Below are 14,828 nucleotides of genomic sequence, written 5' to 3'. Positions count from 1 at the left end.
TTTGGTGAGAATTTTTTTTCCAATGTTTAGAACAGTATTTCATGAATGAAATGAAAAAATAAATGTATGCTTCAAACGGAGCACCCTAGTATATATTTTGTGAAAATAATTTTATCACACAGTCCAATACATTTTACTTTTTGTTGAGAAAAAGGATAGAATAAATACATGTTACGTAAGTATATACTTGAACACAATTTTTTGTATTCCGTGAATATAAAATGAATGAGACTAGTTGCAGTCTGATTCATTGCAAATTGAAGAAGTAAAATTGGACTTACCTACTCGTACATAATAAAATTAACATATATTTGTGCTCTTAATTAAAAAAAAATATTACTTATCGATAGTTGTATAGTATATGTAGGTGTAAAAATAGCATTAGAAAAAATATTATTGTCGAAGTGGTAAAACATACAAAAATACAAAATATATAATAGTTTCTAAAATAAACTTTGAAAAATATCAACATTTAGAATTATGTTTCAGTACATGATATTCAGGTTATTTTGTTTAGTATATTGCGCAAATAGTACTCAGTGAACAAAGCTGCTTTATAACATATATTAGTCCAGGCGTTCAAGCTCTGTACTTTCAGGAGGAGGTACGTTGCCGTTATTGTTAACCCCCATATTTTGCATCTGGATGCCGTCTGGCGCATCCCCACTTTGGCACATGCATAAGTAAACCGTGTCGAGTACCATCTAAAAGTGGAGGAAATGTAGGAAACTAGCATAAAATTTTAATTCGGTATAAAAGATTAAAAATAACGTAAAAATTATATAAAAAGTTATTAAATTAGTACAAAATTTAAAATGTGTTGTGTGCAACAAAATGGTTTCTCATTGGTTGTGACGTCACACCGTTTTATGTACGTACTTTATTATATCAAAAGCAGTAGCAATATGCCTTAAGTCACCTGATATAAATAGCGCTACGTTGATTTAAAGGAAACCTATTTTTAATTACGAAATAAACAGTTTTTTGGTAGCAACACAAGAATTAAGTGTTAAAAGGATGAAAATATTTCTTTTTGAAAATTATAATAGCATTTACTAAATTTTAAACTTATAAAACAGTATTTGTACTTGAAATTATTTTTTTAACGAGATAAATATTAGAAGGCACTACTAAGCTTAGAAAACAAAGAAGTTACAGCTACTTTTTAACTGAACCAACATTAATTGTTGGGTAATAATCATGGAAACCGCATTTGTAATTTTATAATAAAGTAACTTTGTCAAAAAAATATTCGATTTGTCAAATTTGTTCGTTAAATATTTAATCAAATAGACCCTAAATGAAAGAGAAAGATTAATGATTTTGACGTTGGCAATCTCAAAAATTCATTCGATCAAGTAGTTCAATGAATGATATGTGTCCAAACAGAACGCCAGTATCAAAATCAACCATGTGCAGAACAATACAAAGTATTGAAGAAACTGGAACCGTGAAAGAAAATCCCCGATCGGAACACCCAAGAACTGCAACTAATGACAATAACGCTGTTGAAGTATTGCAGTTTTGTGGAAGATCCTCATACTTCTGTGCGTACAGCTGCTAGAGAACATGATGCAGTAGTAGATCATATATTTGCCGAATTTTAAAAACACTCTTATAAACTTTACAAAATAAATTTACTACAAGAGTTAAGTGAAGATGATTGATTTTTGTGAAACAATAATGGTAAAAGTGGACCAAGACTCTAACTTTATATTTAATATTTGTTTTTCCAATGAATGTACTTTTACTGTTAATGGTTTAGTCAATCGTCGCAATTTGAGAGAAGAACCCAGAGACCTCAAAAAATAAATTTGTGGGCTGGTATTATTTGTCCATTTGTAATTGATGGTAACTTAAATGGTCAAAAATACAAACAAATGTTAAATTGTACCTGCTTTACACAACTTAGAAATTAATTTTGACAGAATATGGTTCCAGAAGGACGGTACAACACCTCATTTTGCTATTGGAGTTCGGCAATTTCTGGATCAAATGTTTCCGAATAGATGGATTGGGAGATGGAGTGCTATTGAATGGCCAGCATACTCTCCTGATATAACACCCTTAGATTATTTCTTTTGGGGACATTTAAAAAATAATGCTTATAAAACAGTCATTAAATATAGACAAATCGAGGAACAGAGTACTTGAGGAATCGCAACAAATTACTGGAGAAACTTTTTATAAATGTTGAGGTGTTGCAAAATTGAGTGGGAGACAGTTTGAACACTTATTAAAATAGATTTTTTATTCAAAGTATTATCGCATAATTGTGTTATTTACGTGTGTATTTTTATCTTTCAATTAAACGTATAAAAATTGAGTTAGTATCAAGAAATATCGAAATATTTTTAAAAGCAGTGGCTTGCGTTAGGTTAGGTTACAATACAACCTACAACACACTATGTGATGTCACAAACGGCCTATACGTGTTAAATTTTATGGTGACCAAAACTTTTATAGTTAATATACAAATATCGTCATTTTGGTCTATTGCTGTTGTATTTTTAAAAAAATGTGCAAATCTACTGTTAACACCTTGTTTTTTTTACAAGTGAATTTTTTTAATCTTTACATGCGAATAATGAAAACAAAACTGAAGACACTTACCTCGTACAGGGACAGGATGCAGTGAGCCACAAAAAACGCAAAAATACAAACCAAAAGGGTAGGAGCAGCATAGAACGTTAATTCGGGATCTCTCCTAAACAAAGCCAAACCGACACAGCCTGTTACCGCCGTCACAAAACACTTACCCAGGAATAATATGAAATCGCCCAAACTGTTTATCGTAGCCACTTGTAAAGCGTGAGACGTCAACACTTCGAATGCCTGAAAAATTGAGATATTGTCGAGGGAGATAATAGAAAAACTGCTACTCTTAAATATGACCCCTCATTCAACGCTACAGCAAGTGTAAGTATGAAATGCGAATTTCAGACAACAGATGGCGCAGCGATGCAGTTTGTGCTATAAAAATTTGACACAGCGCCATTTTGTTGTGTCATCAACAAGTGTCAGAAGTGCACGAGTGAAAAATTGGAAAAGCGTGTGCATAGTGTTGTGTTGTTGTGTTCAATATGTCGAAATTTATGCCGAACAAAGAGCATTCGCGGACAGCATTAATTTTTTGTTTTCATTTGAAGAAAACTGTTGCCGAATCATACCGATTACTTCGAGAAGCTTATGGTGAACATGCTCCATCTCAAGATATGTGTGAACGACGCTTTCGGCGTTTCAAAAGTGGTGACTTCGATGTTGCAGACAAGGAACGTGGAAAACCGACAAAAAGCATTGTTGGACGAAGATGGGAAAACGGTTAATATGAATGAAATGAGTATTTTTTGTTACTACCAATTCTATGCGTTTTGCCTTACCGTTCCTGCAGCTTTGCAAAAATTAGACCCGTCGATTGCAATGACGGTGTATGCATTGTGGTTCAAATAACGGATGAACTTTTCTAAGCAGTAAAAGCAGCAAATGCAACATTTTAAACTACACGACGCACACTCGCTGCCTTTATCTTTACCACGAGTCCACCTATAATAAAAAAACCATTTTTTTACACCGTAATTGATAAGATTTCAGTACTTACTTCTCGTATAGGTACGTAAGGATGAGCCTCGGGACTTTAAAAAGGGTGATAATCAGTGATCCAAGAGCCACAGAACCGAGGTGATATTTGATTAATTTTCCAGTAGCGTAACACACGTGCGAGTTATCTTTATATTTATGGCGATAGAACCAGTGCGCCACCGATCCCGCTATGACCATTTGCTGGCAAGCCATTATAAATTCAGAGGTCCATATCAAACCGATAAAATATATCCACCACATACCTTTCACCCAAGAGGCGTCCACATATTCCACAACCGTTACTGCAAAAAAATCGACATTATTAAATTCATTAAAAATGAGAGAAAGGTGTATTTACTTTTAACCTTTTCCGCAAACGACGGATCCAAACTTGCTTCCTTGAGGTTTGAATTCGGATTCGGAGTGGTACCTTTAAAACTGTTCCCGATCGGCGAAGTTATGCCGGTTTTTTCAGGATACGATGCCGTCGCCAAACACAACTAGAATTCGAGTTAATTGTACACTTGCGAATAAAATCATCGTGTCACTTACCACTACGAAAATCCAAAACATAAAAAATATTACAAGTACAATAAACGTAAAGATTGGTTGGAAAAATAACCCGGGCAGGTGCATCAGACATTTTGATGTCTCTTTAAACAGATTTGCAAGAAAGTCCACTTGTTTCCTCATGAAAATTATGATTATTAATATGATTACCTGCAAAGGATGTACAATGTTCACTAATTTGAGCCAGTTAATGAATATCTCTAGGGATATGAAGCAAGTTGGTGAAAATCAGACTACGGTCAAAAAATGTTCCGTTGCGAAAAAACGGGGTGCTAAAATTTTAGGAAAAAGCCCGTATAATAATACATACCGTAATTATTGTCGCTACTATTGAGTACCAGAAGAACGCAGTCTCATTTTTCACTGATTCTGATAACAACATATGTTTAGGCGTTTTATCCAAATTATATTTAATATCAAAATACGTATACCACAAATAAACTGTTCCTCCTATACTGGCTACAGAAAATCCAATCATAATAAAGTAAGATACCAGGTGAGCCAAACAGTGCAATATAGTTATGGTCAAAAGCGAAATAACTAAAATAAATGGTGTACAATAACATTATAAAAGTGTCGCATAAAATTTCACTTACCTAATGACAAAAATGTTAGTCCCAAGATTTCTTTCCAAGTACTGTACAAATCACCTAGGATTTGCTCTATAGTATCCCAGCTATTTAAAAGCCCATAAAAGTTTGACAAAATGGCTTCGGTTACCTCTTTTACTTGCTTGGGGACACATCTGTTCAATACTGGTGTGCTAAAAATTATTAATTACAAATACCTAGTCTTAATTTTTTAAACATAAAATTAACTAGCAAAAAAAGTACATCAAAGTTTATTTGCAATTTAAATATAGTTCTTCCTGACAATGAACTATCTAATTACAAACATAAAATGTACTTCGAAAATTGGGCTCTAAGGCAATCGTCAGGACCGATGGACTTTTTTTTTTTACCTTAAACTTTTAACATTTATATATACTACGCAGTCATTTTTGGTGTTTTGTTCTACCTATTATAGATGTTTTATCATTTTATCATCATCGTAATATTAATTTTTTCTTTGGAAAATGTTATATTCGATTGCCCTGGTGTTACAGACCTGAAAATTATTTAAAAAACTGATATACCTTTCGTAAACAGGTAAAACTGGGCAGGGGCCAAATGACCTAGCAGACACCGCATTGGACTTCTGTAACTCATTGTAATTGAAGTCATAACGACACAAATCGATTCCCTTAGTGTGGTAATCATAAATATCCTCCACAGTGTTTAAAGTTTTTTTAGGACATTCTTTAACGCAAATTTGTAACGATTGCTTGATTTCTTTTATATCGTAAAATAATAGGTAGGGCTTATTAGATGTGTCTATCCCAGTTAAAGCCAAATTACCCATTTGCTTATTTTTGTTCGTGCCACAAGTGTTGCCGAATGAGTCATATCCATTTATAATTCTTAATGGGCTCCCATAGACAAACGAAAATGCAGCTATAACCACCTGTAGGAAAGACATCAATGTAACTGTTTACTCTGTAAGGTTAATCTGAATATTTAATACCATTAAAAACCAAAACAGGATGTACAGGCACAACCAAAATACATCTGTACATTTTCTTTCCACGTTTTCCTCGGCTGGTTTATCTTCTTCAGGATCACAGCAACCCATTATGTTTTGCTTGGGCTAAATGATTGAAATAATTACACACCAAATTACAATAGTAGGTGACGGATGATCATCGGATGATGGAAGCAGGAAGAGCGTTACTTAGCAACGCCAAGAAGGTTAAAAATAATAACAAATGTTTTCAAAACAACAAAATTTTCGAAGTAATAGTAATTTGTTAAAATGAAAATTCTATGAAAGTAATTATTGCCTTTTGACTTCTGACATATCAAACTTGTCAAATTGTCATTTGTCACTGTCAGACAGGCCATAAGTCAGTTCAGTTACATGTAATATTGTTTTGATTTGTGTTTGCCAATTTGCCACATGAGAAGAGGATATTTTAATTAATACAGAATTATACAAAGATGGCATTTAGACCATTAACAGATGCTGAGTGTGGCCAAGCTAATCCTTTGACAAGATTAACTTCTCATATTACCCATGATCATACATTTTCCGATAGTCATGGGCAAGTTTTACAAAGCAGTTCGGACCAACTGGTTGAACAATTTTTACAAGAAACCAGAGCTTTACCACAGACATTTCGAATGGATGGTAAAAACTTCTTGCATTTTTTGATTGACGTTACAAGATATTTGTTGCAGATTTGATGCGAGAAATGCATGAAATCGAGTCACAAAGGTCATCTCTACCTCCCGTACCAGCCTCTACTGTTAAAGACCAGCTTCACGATAATGCCTGGGCACAACAGTATATTGAGGATGGCAAAACTTTTCATGTAAGGACTTAATATACCATTTTTATCAATACAATCTTAAAGCAGAAAAAATATATTAGTACATTTTAAGTTATTGATAATACATACGAATTCAGGAAAATGATGATAACGAAGCAGTTTGGACGGAAATTATATCACAAGAACAAACTGATCGCGACTTTCAAGCCCTTGCAGATGTCTGGACAGCTGACATGTTAAACTCGGAGCCAGGTCCTAGTAATGTGCTTTTGAATTCTGAAGATGCAGGGGACCAAGTAACAAAAGATACAAAGTTTGTATATTCTAAGGTGATAGTTGATATTTTTAAAGGGAAATGTGTAAGTATCGTAACGTATTCATTTTCAGTTTATGAGGTTTATGAAAAATGAAGAGGAGGGTGACGTTTTTGAAGAGGGAAAATTGACAGAACAAGAGGCAAAAGCTTGGACACACGAATATTTTAATGCAAAGGCTAAAGAAAGTACAGATGCCGTAGCAGAAAAGTGGACAAAGGAGCATCTTCAGACAAATGGTTATATTAATTTTTTACTCGATTTTTTTATGCTGATGATTTTCTATTATTATTAATAACCATTTTATTTGTAGAGGATGAGTTCAATTCAACTTTCTGGAATAAACTTCAAGAGGAAATGAAAAAGGTGACGGAATCCGAGATAGATCCTGCTCATCCTTGGATAGATGAATTTAATAATTATTATAATGTTCCACAGAAGGTAATTCTATTTATTGAGACAAAAATGTAATTGAATAGATTATTAGGTGTATAATTGAAATTAAAGTTCAAGGTCACAAAGCAAATTAAACGTATAATACATTTTATCACTAATGCATATTTTGCTATGATAGATATTCAAAACATTAACATGATAAGTGAAAAGTAAATAAAATTTACATATTTTTAATTAAATAATCTTAAGAGTTTGCATGTCTGAATGATTCAGAAATTGGTTCCGTCATTTTGAGGTGCGGAATAAGGTTGCGTTGTTAGATTTCAGTAAAAAAATTACTGATGCAATTTTTGGAAAATTGTAAAAACTTAAAACTTAAGAAAATACTATTTGAAATCTAATGACACATTTGACACCCCTTGGCTTTACCTTCTGCATTTTTTTATAATTATTTATTAGTAGCTAAAGATAAAGTGTAAATCGTGCAAAAATGCAACCACCATTTTTTGTCATTAATTCAAGAAAAATTAAATTATTAGTAAAACCGAAAATAATGGAAATAAACAGATATGTACCAAAAATTATAACATTTGTACTTTCTTCGACAATAATTCAGAAAATACATATTTTTTAATTTAAAAAATTTAATGAATTTAACGATAAATCAATTTAATTTGTGTAAATTTATATTCCTGAGGGCAATTTTACTTGAATCTTATTAAAAAAGATGTAACAAGCCTTTATCTTGCTCATATTTTAAGTATTTTAAATGGTACGGACATTTTTTTAGGAATATGAGTTCAGTGAAGAAAATCCAATGTTGGATTTACCGAAACCCTTAGAAAGGGGTAAACAGTTACTAGAAGAAGGGGATTTTCCAAGTGCAGTGTTGTGTTTTGAAGCCGCAGCAAAGCAAGAACCAGAAAATATAGAAGCGTGGCTTTTGCTTGGCACAACGCAGGCCGAAAATGAACAGGTACACTTCTTATACAAAGGGTTATGGAAGTTATGTAATATAACATTTAGCGTGTCTTTAGAGCCCCAATTTCAAAGTTAATTGTGGCGAAGATTTTATTTTCTTAGTGCTATACGATACAATTAATGTTCACTGCTACTCAATGCAGCTCGGAGTATTAGTCTGCAGAGTAGTAGTTTGCTGCAATGAATTTGAAGTTGGGACGTATTGGGAGTGGTGCTGTAATTAATTTTATTCCAAATTCAAAACTGTACCGAGCTGAAACATCGCGTGTGTTAAAGGACCCCAGTGCAATACCAGCCTTGAACAGGTGTCTTCAGCTGGACCCGACTAATTTGACAGCTTTGATGGCTCTGGCTGTCAGTTACACGAACGAGAGCTACTACAACCAGGCGTGTCAGATGTTACTGAACTGGTTGAGACATAATCCTAAGTACGGTGACGTTGTGCCGCCAAACTTGACACTATCCGGGCAAGTTACAAGTTTGTTATCTCCGTAAGTGAGGTTTGGGCTGCATGTGCGTATACCGTGCCAAATAATAAAAGGTTCTGATCTTCATGTTTCTCTGCATGGGTACTTGGGTAAACAGTATCGGCAGAGTAAGGCTGCGGATACTCTTTCAATTTATTTAAATGTCCGGACAGGATTGTTGTAACTAGAATTGGAGGATATGCGGCTCGCAACAGAGTCTTATTCATTTCAGTCTCCTAGTTTTCATTTCAGGTGTTTGCTAGACGTTGTTCATAGCGGTTAGTCAGCTATTTAGCAGTATATCATGTATGTTTGCATAAATTACTATAAATTATAGTTGCCATGTGTATTGAAGTATCTATACAGGGAGTCATATTTATATGGGAGCTGCATTTGACCTTTAGGAACGTATCATAAGCTTGCTTCCCTAAATTCCGTCATGGAAACTGCTATTCACATGGAAGATTATTTATTGTACATGGACACCAATGAATTGCCAAGTTATGGGCCAAGAAAATTATTTAGAATAAGACTTTATTTTAGTTTCATATTCCAAGTTAAATCTTAACCCAGATTTTAAAGCAGCAATTAAGTACCATCATAAAATTTTACATTGCAAATATACACACCTAATCGTAGAAAAATAAGGTACTTAAACAATTAGTTACTATAAAACACGTTTAACAATTGTCGTCAAGTTAAAGTTGTCATAATCTTCCCATCCGCATACACACAACAATAATCAACACTTCACTGGTTTTCATAATGAAGCAAACATCAAATGTATAAGCACATAATTTAAAAAATTGGATTGCAATACACATATCACGAATATTAGATTTGAAGCAAGAACTGTATATTCTGATTTTGTGTAAATATGCTTAAACCGTCTAATAGACCATGAAATAAAGGTGAAAAGTCATGGAGAACTCGTAAAGATTACTGGGTGTGATTTTATTCTTGGAATGTCTTGGGAATAATAATACAAGAGGCGTCTCATCAAATGGGTCATGAAAAAAGTATAGTGTCATTGTTTTTATCAACAAATAGGTCAAAAATTCGTCATTGTTTCGAAATTTGACTCATTTCCAATTTTTTTTCATAAAAAGGTATTAATTATCGCTCTTTTAAAATGACTGTGCCTCAGCGACTTCTCGTACTGACCTTTATTCCACTGTAGATGTTGAACGGTTATTTTCTTCGCTCAACTTACTTTTAAATTTAATTTCACTCTACGAAACTTACGAAAGCACGTACTGACATGTTTCAATCATAGTCAATACAGCACTGAAATTTTGAATTGTAAGCTATGGCGGGTAAGTGACTTCGCTTTTATGTATTTTCGTAATAACTGTTTAATTTAGCTTTACTATTAAGTATGTTGTGTTGTGACATATTTTCTGTGAATATATTCATGTCTATATAAGTAAACTGAGTCCGGTTCTGTCATGAGTGGCGCGTGTCCCCAAATTCTAACTGAGATGTTTAGTTCTTTAAGTAAAATAGCACGAATAAAAAGTTTTTTCAAAATCCTAATTCATATACAAAACACATCTAATATCAGATCGTAACAACTTTATCTCTTATTTATTAAAAATTCCAGGAGGTTGGTAAGCATTTATCGTAATTCTGATTTTTACAGCAAATTCTTTTATTAAAAACTTTCCCGCCTTATATTATTTGGCATCACTCTATACTGTAAGCAAGTGAAGCTTTGTATATAGCTGCATAAATGTTTTTTTTAATTGTATTCTGCTTTTGCTTGAACTTGTCTTAACTTATATCTCGTGTCTACTTACTTTCAATAACATACAGATTGTGCCGATTTATGGATGTCGATCCCATTAATAACTAGAAAAAAAAACAAATGAAGTTCAAATAGTTTTTATTCAATAGACCTTAAGAATACTTAAAGTATGATGGTTCTTGCGGGTACCATGGTCACCGTCAGTTATAGGCTTACATTGCACTGCCTTGACCTTAAAGAATCTGTGACGTGACCCTGTTGTTCTCAGGCTAGTCTCTGTGGTTGTGGATCCGCTTAGATTTCCTCAGATATCAAATGACGCATTTATTATTATTGTTTTTACAATTATTACTTTCATTCCCCTGTTATAACGGTTTAAGCAAAAAATCGTCTCTTTTTGAGGTACCCTTTCTTAGACGGCATCAACCACGTTGCTTTCTGACCGTAGGCTGTCTAACTTCCCTTAAAACTGTTGGCAGTGTCAACAATAGACTCTTTTATCCTAATTCTAAAATTTCAAATCTTAGAACAGTATTTATTTATGATGAAAGCAAGGATTTGTTTTTTGTTTTACTTAATTTTGTTTTATTTCTGTTTAATGTAGTTATTTTTTAATTTTCAAATTTTTCCCATATTTTTTTTTAATTTCTTATGCTGCCACTAGTAACTACATACAAAAGCACAATAGATGCAAATGAAATAGATTGCCTTACAGGTGATGAAAACAATTAATAGAAACATAATTGTTTAATTCTGACTTTCTTAAACTTTTTTTATTTGACTGGCATAAAGAATTAATGAACGGTTGTATCATGATATATGGAACTGTCAGCGAATTTGTTAAAAATATTGTATCAGGCTTACAATTTGCAATTCCGAGGATACAAATATGCACCTTCTTAGGGTCTATTTAACTATAAATGTTTGAAATTCATTTATTTTTTACTTAGTATGTTAATGGCTTGTACACCAATAAATTTGGACATCCTGCACCTATTACTGTTCTCCTAACTCACTATCCAACTAAAAGTTCTTAAAATTAATAAAAAAAAATTTCAGGAGAATCAGTAAGTACCAGAATTTTTTTACAGACTTTAAAAGCTTGTGAATATATTTGAAGCATCAAAAATACAATTTTTTACCTTAACGTATTTGATTTGATGACTTTTCCGATGATTTTCAAATATTATTCCAAGCATCATAGTAATCGTAACTTACACCGTCATATGTAGGGCGCAGCATAAGTTGGTACAAGACCTATTTATCAAAGCCGCCCAACGACAGCCGAAGGACGTGGATTATGAAGTTCAGTGCGGTTTAGGTGTTTTGTTTAACTTGTCTGGGGAGTACGACAAAGCAGCGGATTGTTTTACAGCAGCCCTTTCCGCTAAACCAGAGGTGAGCTTGTTCTAAACCTATATGACCCAGTCTTTTTTATTCATCCGGTATAAAAACTTTTGCAGTTGCCGTTCTCGTTATTTAGGAAAGTTACTTTATCAGTAATCGTTTCTCTCTGACGACTACGAACGGGAACAACAGCGTCACGTTTATAAATCGGCTTTTACGGTTTTTATAGGACGCCAGAATCTGGAATCGATTGGGGGCAACACTGGCAAACGGTTCAAGGCCGGAGGAAGCTGTCGAAGCTTACTACCATGCTTTGAATATTGCTCCTGGATTTATCAGGGCCAGATATAATGTAGGAATTACCTGTATAAATTTGAACGCTTACAGGTGAGTCAAAAATATTAAGTCAAATTTTATTCGATGTCTCTTTTAGTTACAGATTTTAAACAGACGGAGTTATTTTATTTCCTTTGTTTAAAGTTTGTTCATGACAGAATACTATCGGTGAAATGTTTTATATAGGGTGTAAGTTTGAATGGGTGTCATATTTGTACGAAGGATAACACATAAGTTTTTTTTCCCAAATTCCGTCGTGATATTGATTTTTTAACGTTTTTCTACAAATTTTATTAGGTGCTTTTTTGGGATACAGATTTCAAATTGCTGCTGTAATTTTTCAATTCATATTACTTAACGTTTGCCAAAAATGTGTAAAAAAATGATCTCCGTGGTGCCCACAGCATACTGTTGATTGACAATTGACAAGGAGAACGCAGTTTGGGAAACAATAAAAACAACAGGAAATGAATATCATTCACACTGATTACAACGAAACTGGATCGTTAGACGTTCAGTTAAATAATTAAAAATATCACAAATATATTTGTGCATAAAATAAAGCGATAATTGGAGACATAAACTATTAAGGAGAATCAGGTGCTACGAAAAAATACAGCCAATTTCGTATTATTATTCACAGAAGTGCATTATAGTAGTATGCTACTTATGCACGTAACTAAACCATTTTAAACTTTTACTCGAGAATTACTTCGTGATCAGTTTGTAGATATTCTAAAATACATAAACGTTTTTTGCAAAAAGAGAAGTGCATGCTTTATGCTAGGTACTCTATGTCCATGCTCTCAAATGGTGTGCGGAGGTTCTGGCTCTGCAATTTTCTCTTCAACAGTTTTTTTTCCTAACTGCTTTTTCTGTTCTAATTCTCAAGCACTCATACTTTCCTTTGACCACATATTTTCACAGTATGTACAGGGTGATTTTGACCCCCCCCCCTAAACTTTTTTGTGTTATGAGTTATAAAATAATGTAAAATACAAAAGTTGCACAATTTTTTATGAAGTTTCCGAAAATGATAGTAGAAAAACAAATGGTGTCCAAACAAAATGGCCGCGGATGCTAACTTTGTTAATTTAAATGGAACATCCTGTATATTTTTACATATTTGGATAGAACGGTCCCTGTCGAGCATTGTCATATCGGGATTGTTGGGTCCATCTCTAACAATAAGTGAGGTAATATTAAAAAAGGAAAAGAAGGTTTTTTATTAAGAAAATAAGACACTTGTAATTGTTAGACCTCTTTCAGGCATTTCTGCCTTTTTTTCAATTACGTAAGAAGGTTCATTTTTTAATATTATCTCGCTTATTGTTAGAGATGGACCCAACAAACCCGATATGACTATGCTCGACAGGGAACGTTCTATCCAAATATGTAAAAATATACAGGGTGTTCTATTTAAATTAATAAAGGTAGCATCCGCGGCCATTTTGTTTGGACATCATTTGTCTTTCTACTATAATTTCTGGAAACTTAATAAAAAATCGTGCTACTTTTGTATTTCACATTTTTTTATAATTTTAAAACAAAAAAGTTAAAGGGGGGTCAAAATATAGCGAATCACCCTGTACATTTTATTGTACGTTTATAATGAGGTTTTCATACAGAAAAACGTTTTCATGTTTGCTATTGTTTGTTGTGTTGTTACAGAGAAGCGGCAGAGCATTTTTTAACGGCCCTAAACCAGCAAGCCAGGGGGAAGGACGTAACAAACTCGGGTGCTATGTCTCAGATGTCGGACACTATTTGGTCGACGTTGAGGATGTGCATATCTCTGATGAACAGAGGCGACCTGAAGCCTGCGGTAGACAACAAAGATCTTCCACAATTAAATAAAGCCTTCGGTATCGATTAGTAACATTTATGGTGGATCGGATGGTTTCTACGCGGTCAGGTGTTTTAAAATAAATAAAGTTGTTATTTTTTTACAGGTTGTATTAATAGCAAACTTATTCATTTTAAATATATATTATTTGTTACTGTCAATTTTATTCTTAACACCAAGTACATTTTTTGAATGATGAATGTCCTGCATGCTCTAGTAATAAAATCTCATAACGGAGCCCAGGGAAAGTGGTAAAGAATATATAGGCTGTAGGTTTGGTAGTTTTCTTTTCTCATATTCCATTGTGAAAATTTATTTTTTTTTAACCTGTCTTTTCATAACTTGCGTATCCCACCGCTGGACAGGCTAATATGATTCCAAACAACAGTGGGCACTGTTTACGCAGAAAATTGCGAAATTGTCTACTCTATTACAAATACCTTCTTCTCGTAAACCAATCAACAAAAACTATAATAAATGTACTCGCAGTAAAATGAAGTGGTGACATATTCGACCATTCTCGTTTCACTGAATAAATGTCGGTCATTTGTTTTTTGCTGAAATATCGCCCTGTTGTCATAACACAGCAGGTGACTTGATATTATGTCAATGTCAAAGTTCATTGATAATGAGATTCACAAACTGAACACAGTGCTTTAAAAAATAGTAACAAATACTTCTTGTATTTATTTACTAGGTGAGCGACTGAACTTCGCCTATTACCAGATTGTATTGTGTATATTTTGTACAACTAATTTTGTATTTTAGTGTCTGGTTATAGTTAATAAAGTCAATTATTATTATAATTAAAAACATTTCAATACATTGTATAAAACAGCTGAAACATTTATTTTAAACAAAGTTTTACTTGCAATTA

The 14,828-nt window shown here is 33.3% G+C and overlaps 2 protein-coding genes across 3 annotated transcripts; one reads left to right on the top strand and one right to left on the bottom strand.

Moving 5' to 3' along the window:
- On the bottom strand, positions 1-5,915 carry LOC108911967 (CTL-like protein 1). The gene is made up of 10 exons (XM_018717065.1): positions 5,713-5,915; positions 5,285-5,652; positions 4,746-4,912; positions 4,460-4,689; positions 4,132-4,299; positions 3,938-4,079; positions 3,599-3,881; positions 3,381-3,543; positions 2,614-2,835; positions 1-704 (listed from the first exon to the last, which is right to left on the bottom strand). Exons 1-10 carry the CDS (start codon positions 5,818-5,820, stop codon positions 567-569), a joined length of 1,989 nt encoding a protein of 662 aa, XP_018572581.1. The 5' UTR covers positions 5,821-5,915; the 3' UTR covers positions 1-566.
- A 165-nt stretch (positions 5,916-6,080) lies between these two features.
- Positions 6,081-14,120, top strand: LOC108911964 (peroxisomal targeting signal 1 receptor). Of its 2 annotated transcripts, none has more exons than XM_018717061.2 (10): positions 6,081-6,375; positions 6,426-6,559; positions 6,655-6,846; positions 6,905-7,070; positions 7,145-7,272; positions 8,018-8,203; positions 8,485-8,699; positions 11,655-11,820; positions 11,999-12,156; positions 13,777-14,120. In XM_018717061.2, exons 1-10 carry the CDS (start codon positions 6,186-6,188, stop codon positions 13,979-13,981), a joined length of 1,740 nt encoding a protein of 579 aa, XP_018572577.1. In that variant the 5' UTR covers positions 6,081-6,185; the 3' UTR covers positions 13,982-14,120. The 2 variants fall into 2 exon arrangements, with proteins under 2 accessions (XP_018572577.1, XP_018572578.1); XM_018717062.1 differs by having other exon boundaries at positions 8,485-8,675; positions 13,777-14,119.
- The last annotated feature ends 708 nt before the right edge of the window (positions 14,121-14,828 follow it).

This window comes from Anoplophora glabripennis, unplaced genomic scaffold (genome assembly GCF_000390285.2).
Source record: "Anoplophora glabripennis isolate ALB-LARVAE unplaced genomic scaffold, Agla_2.0 scaffold389, whole genome shotgun sequence".
NCBI classification, from domain to species: domain Eukaryota; kingdom Metazoa; phylum Arthropoda; class Insecta; order Coleoptera; family Cerambycidae; genus Anoplophora; species Anoplophora glabripennis.
This window is presented reverse-complemented; position numbering and strand designations above follow the sequence as displayed.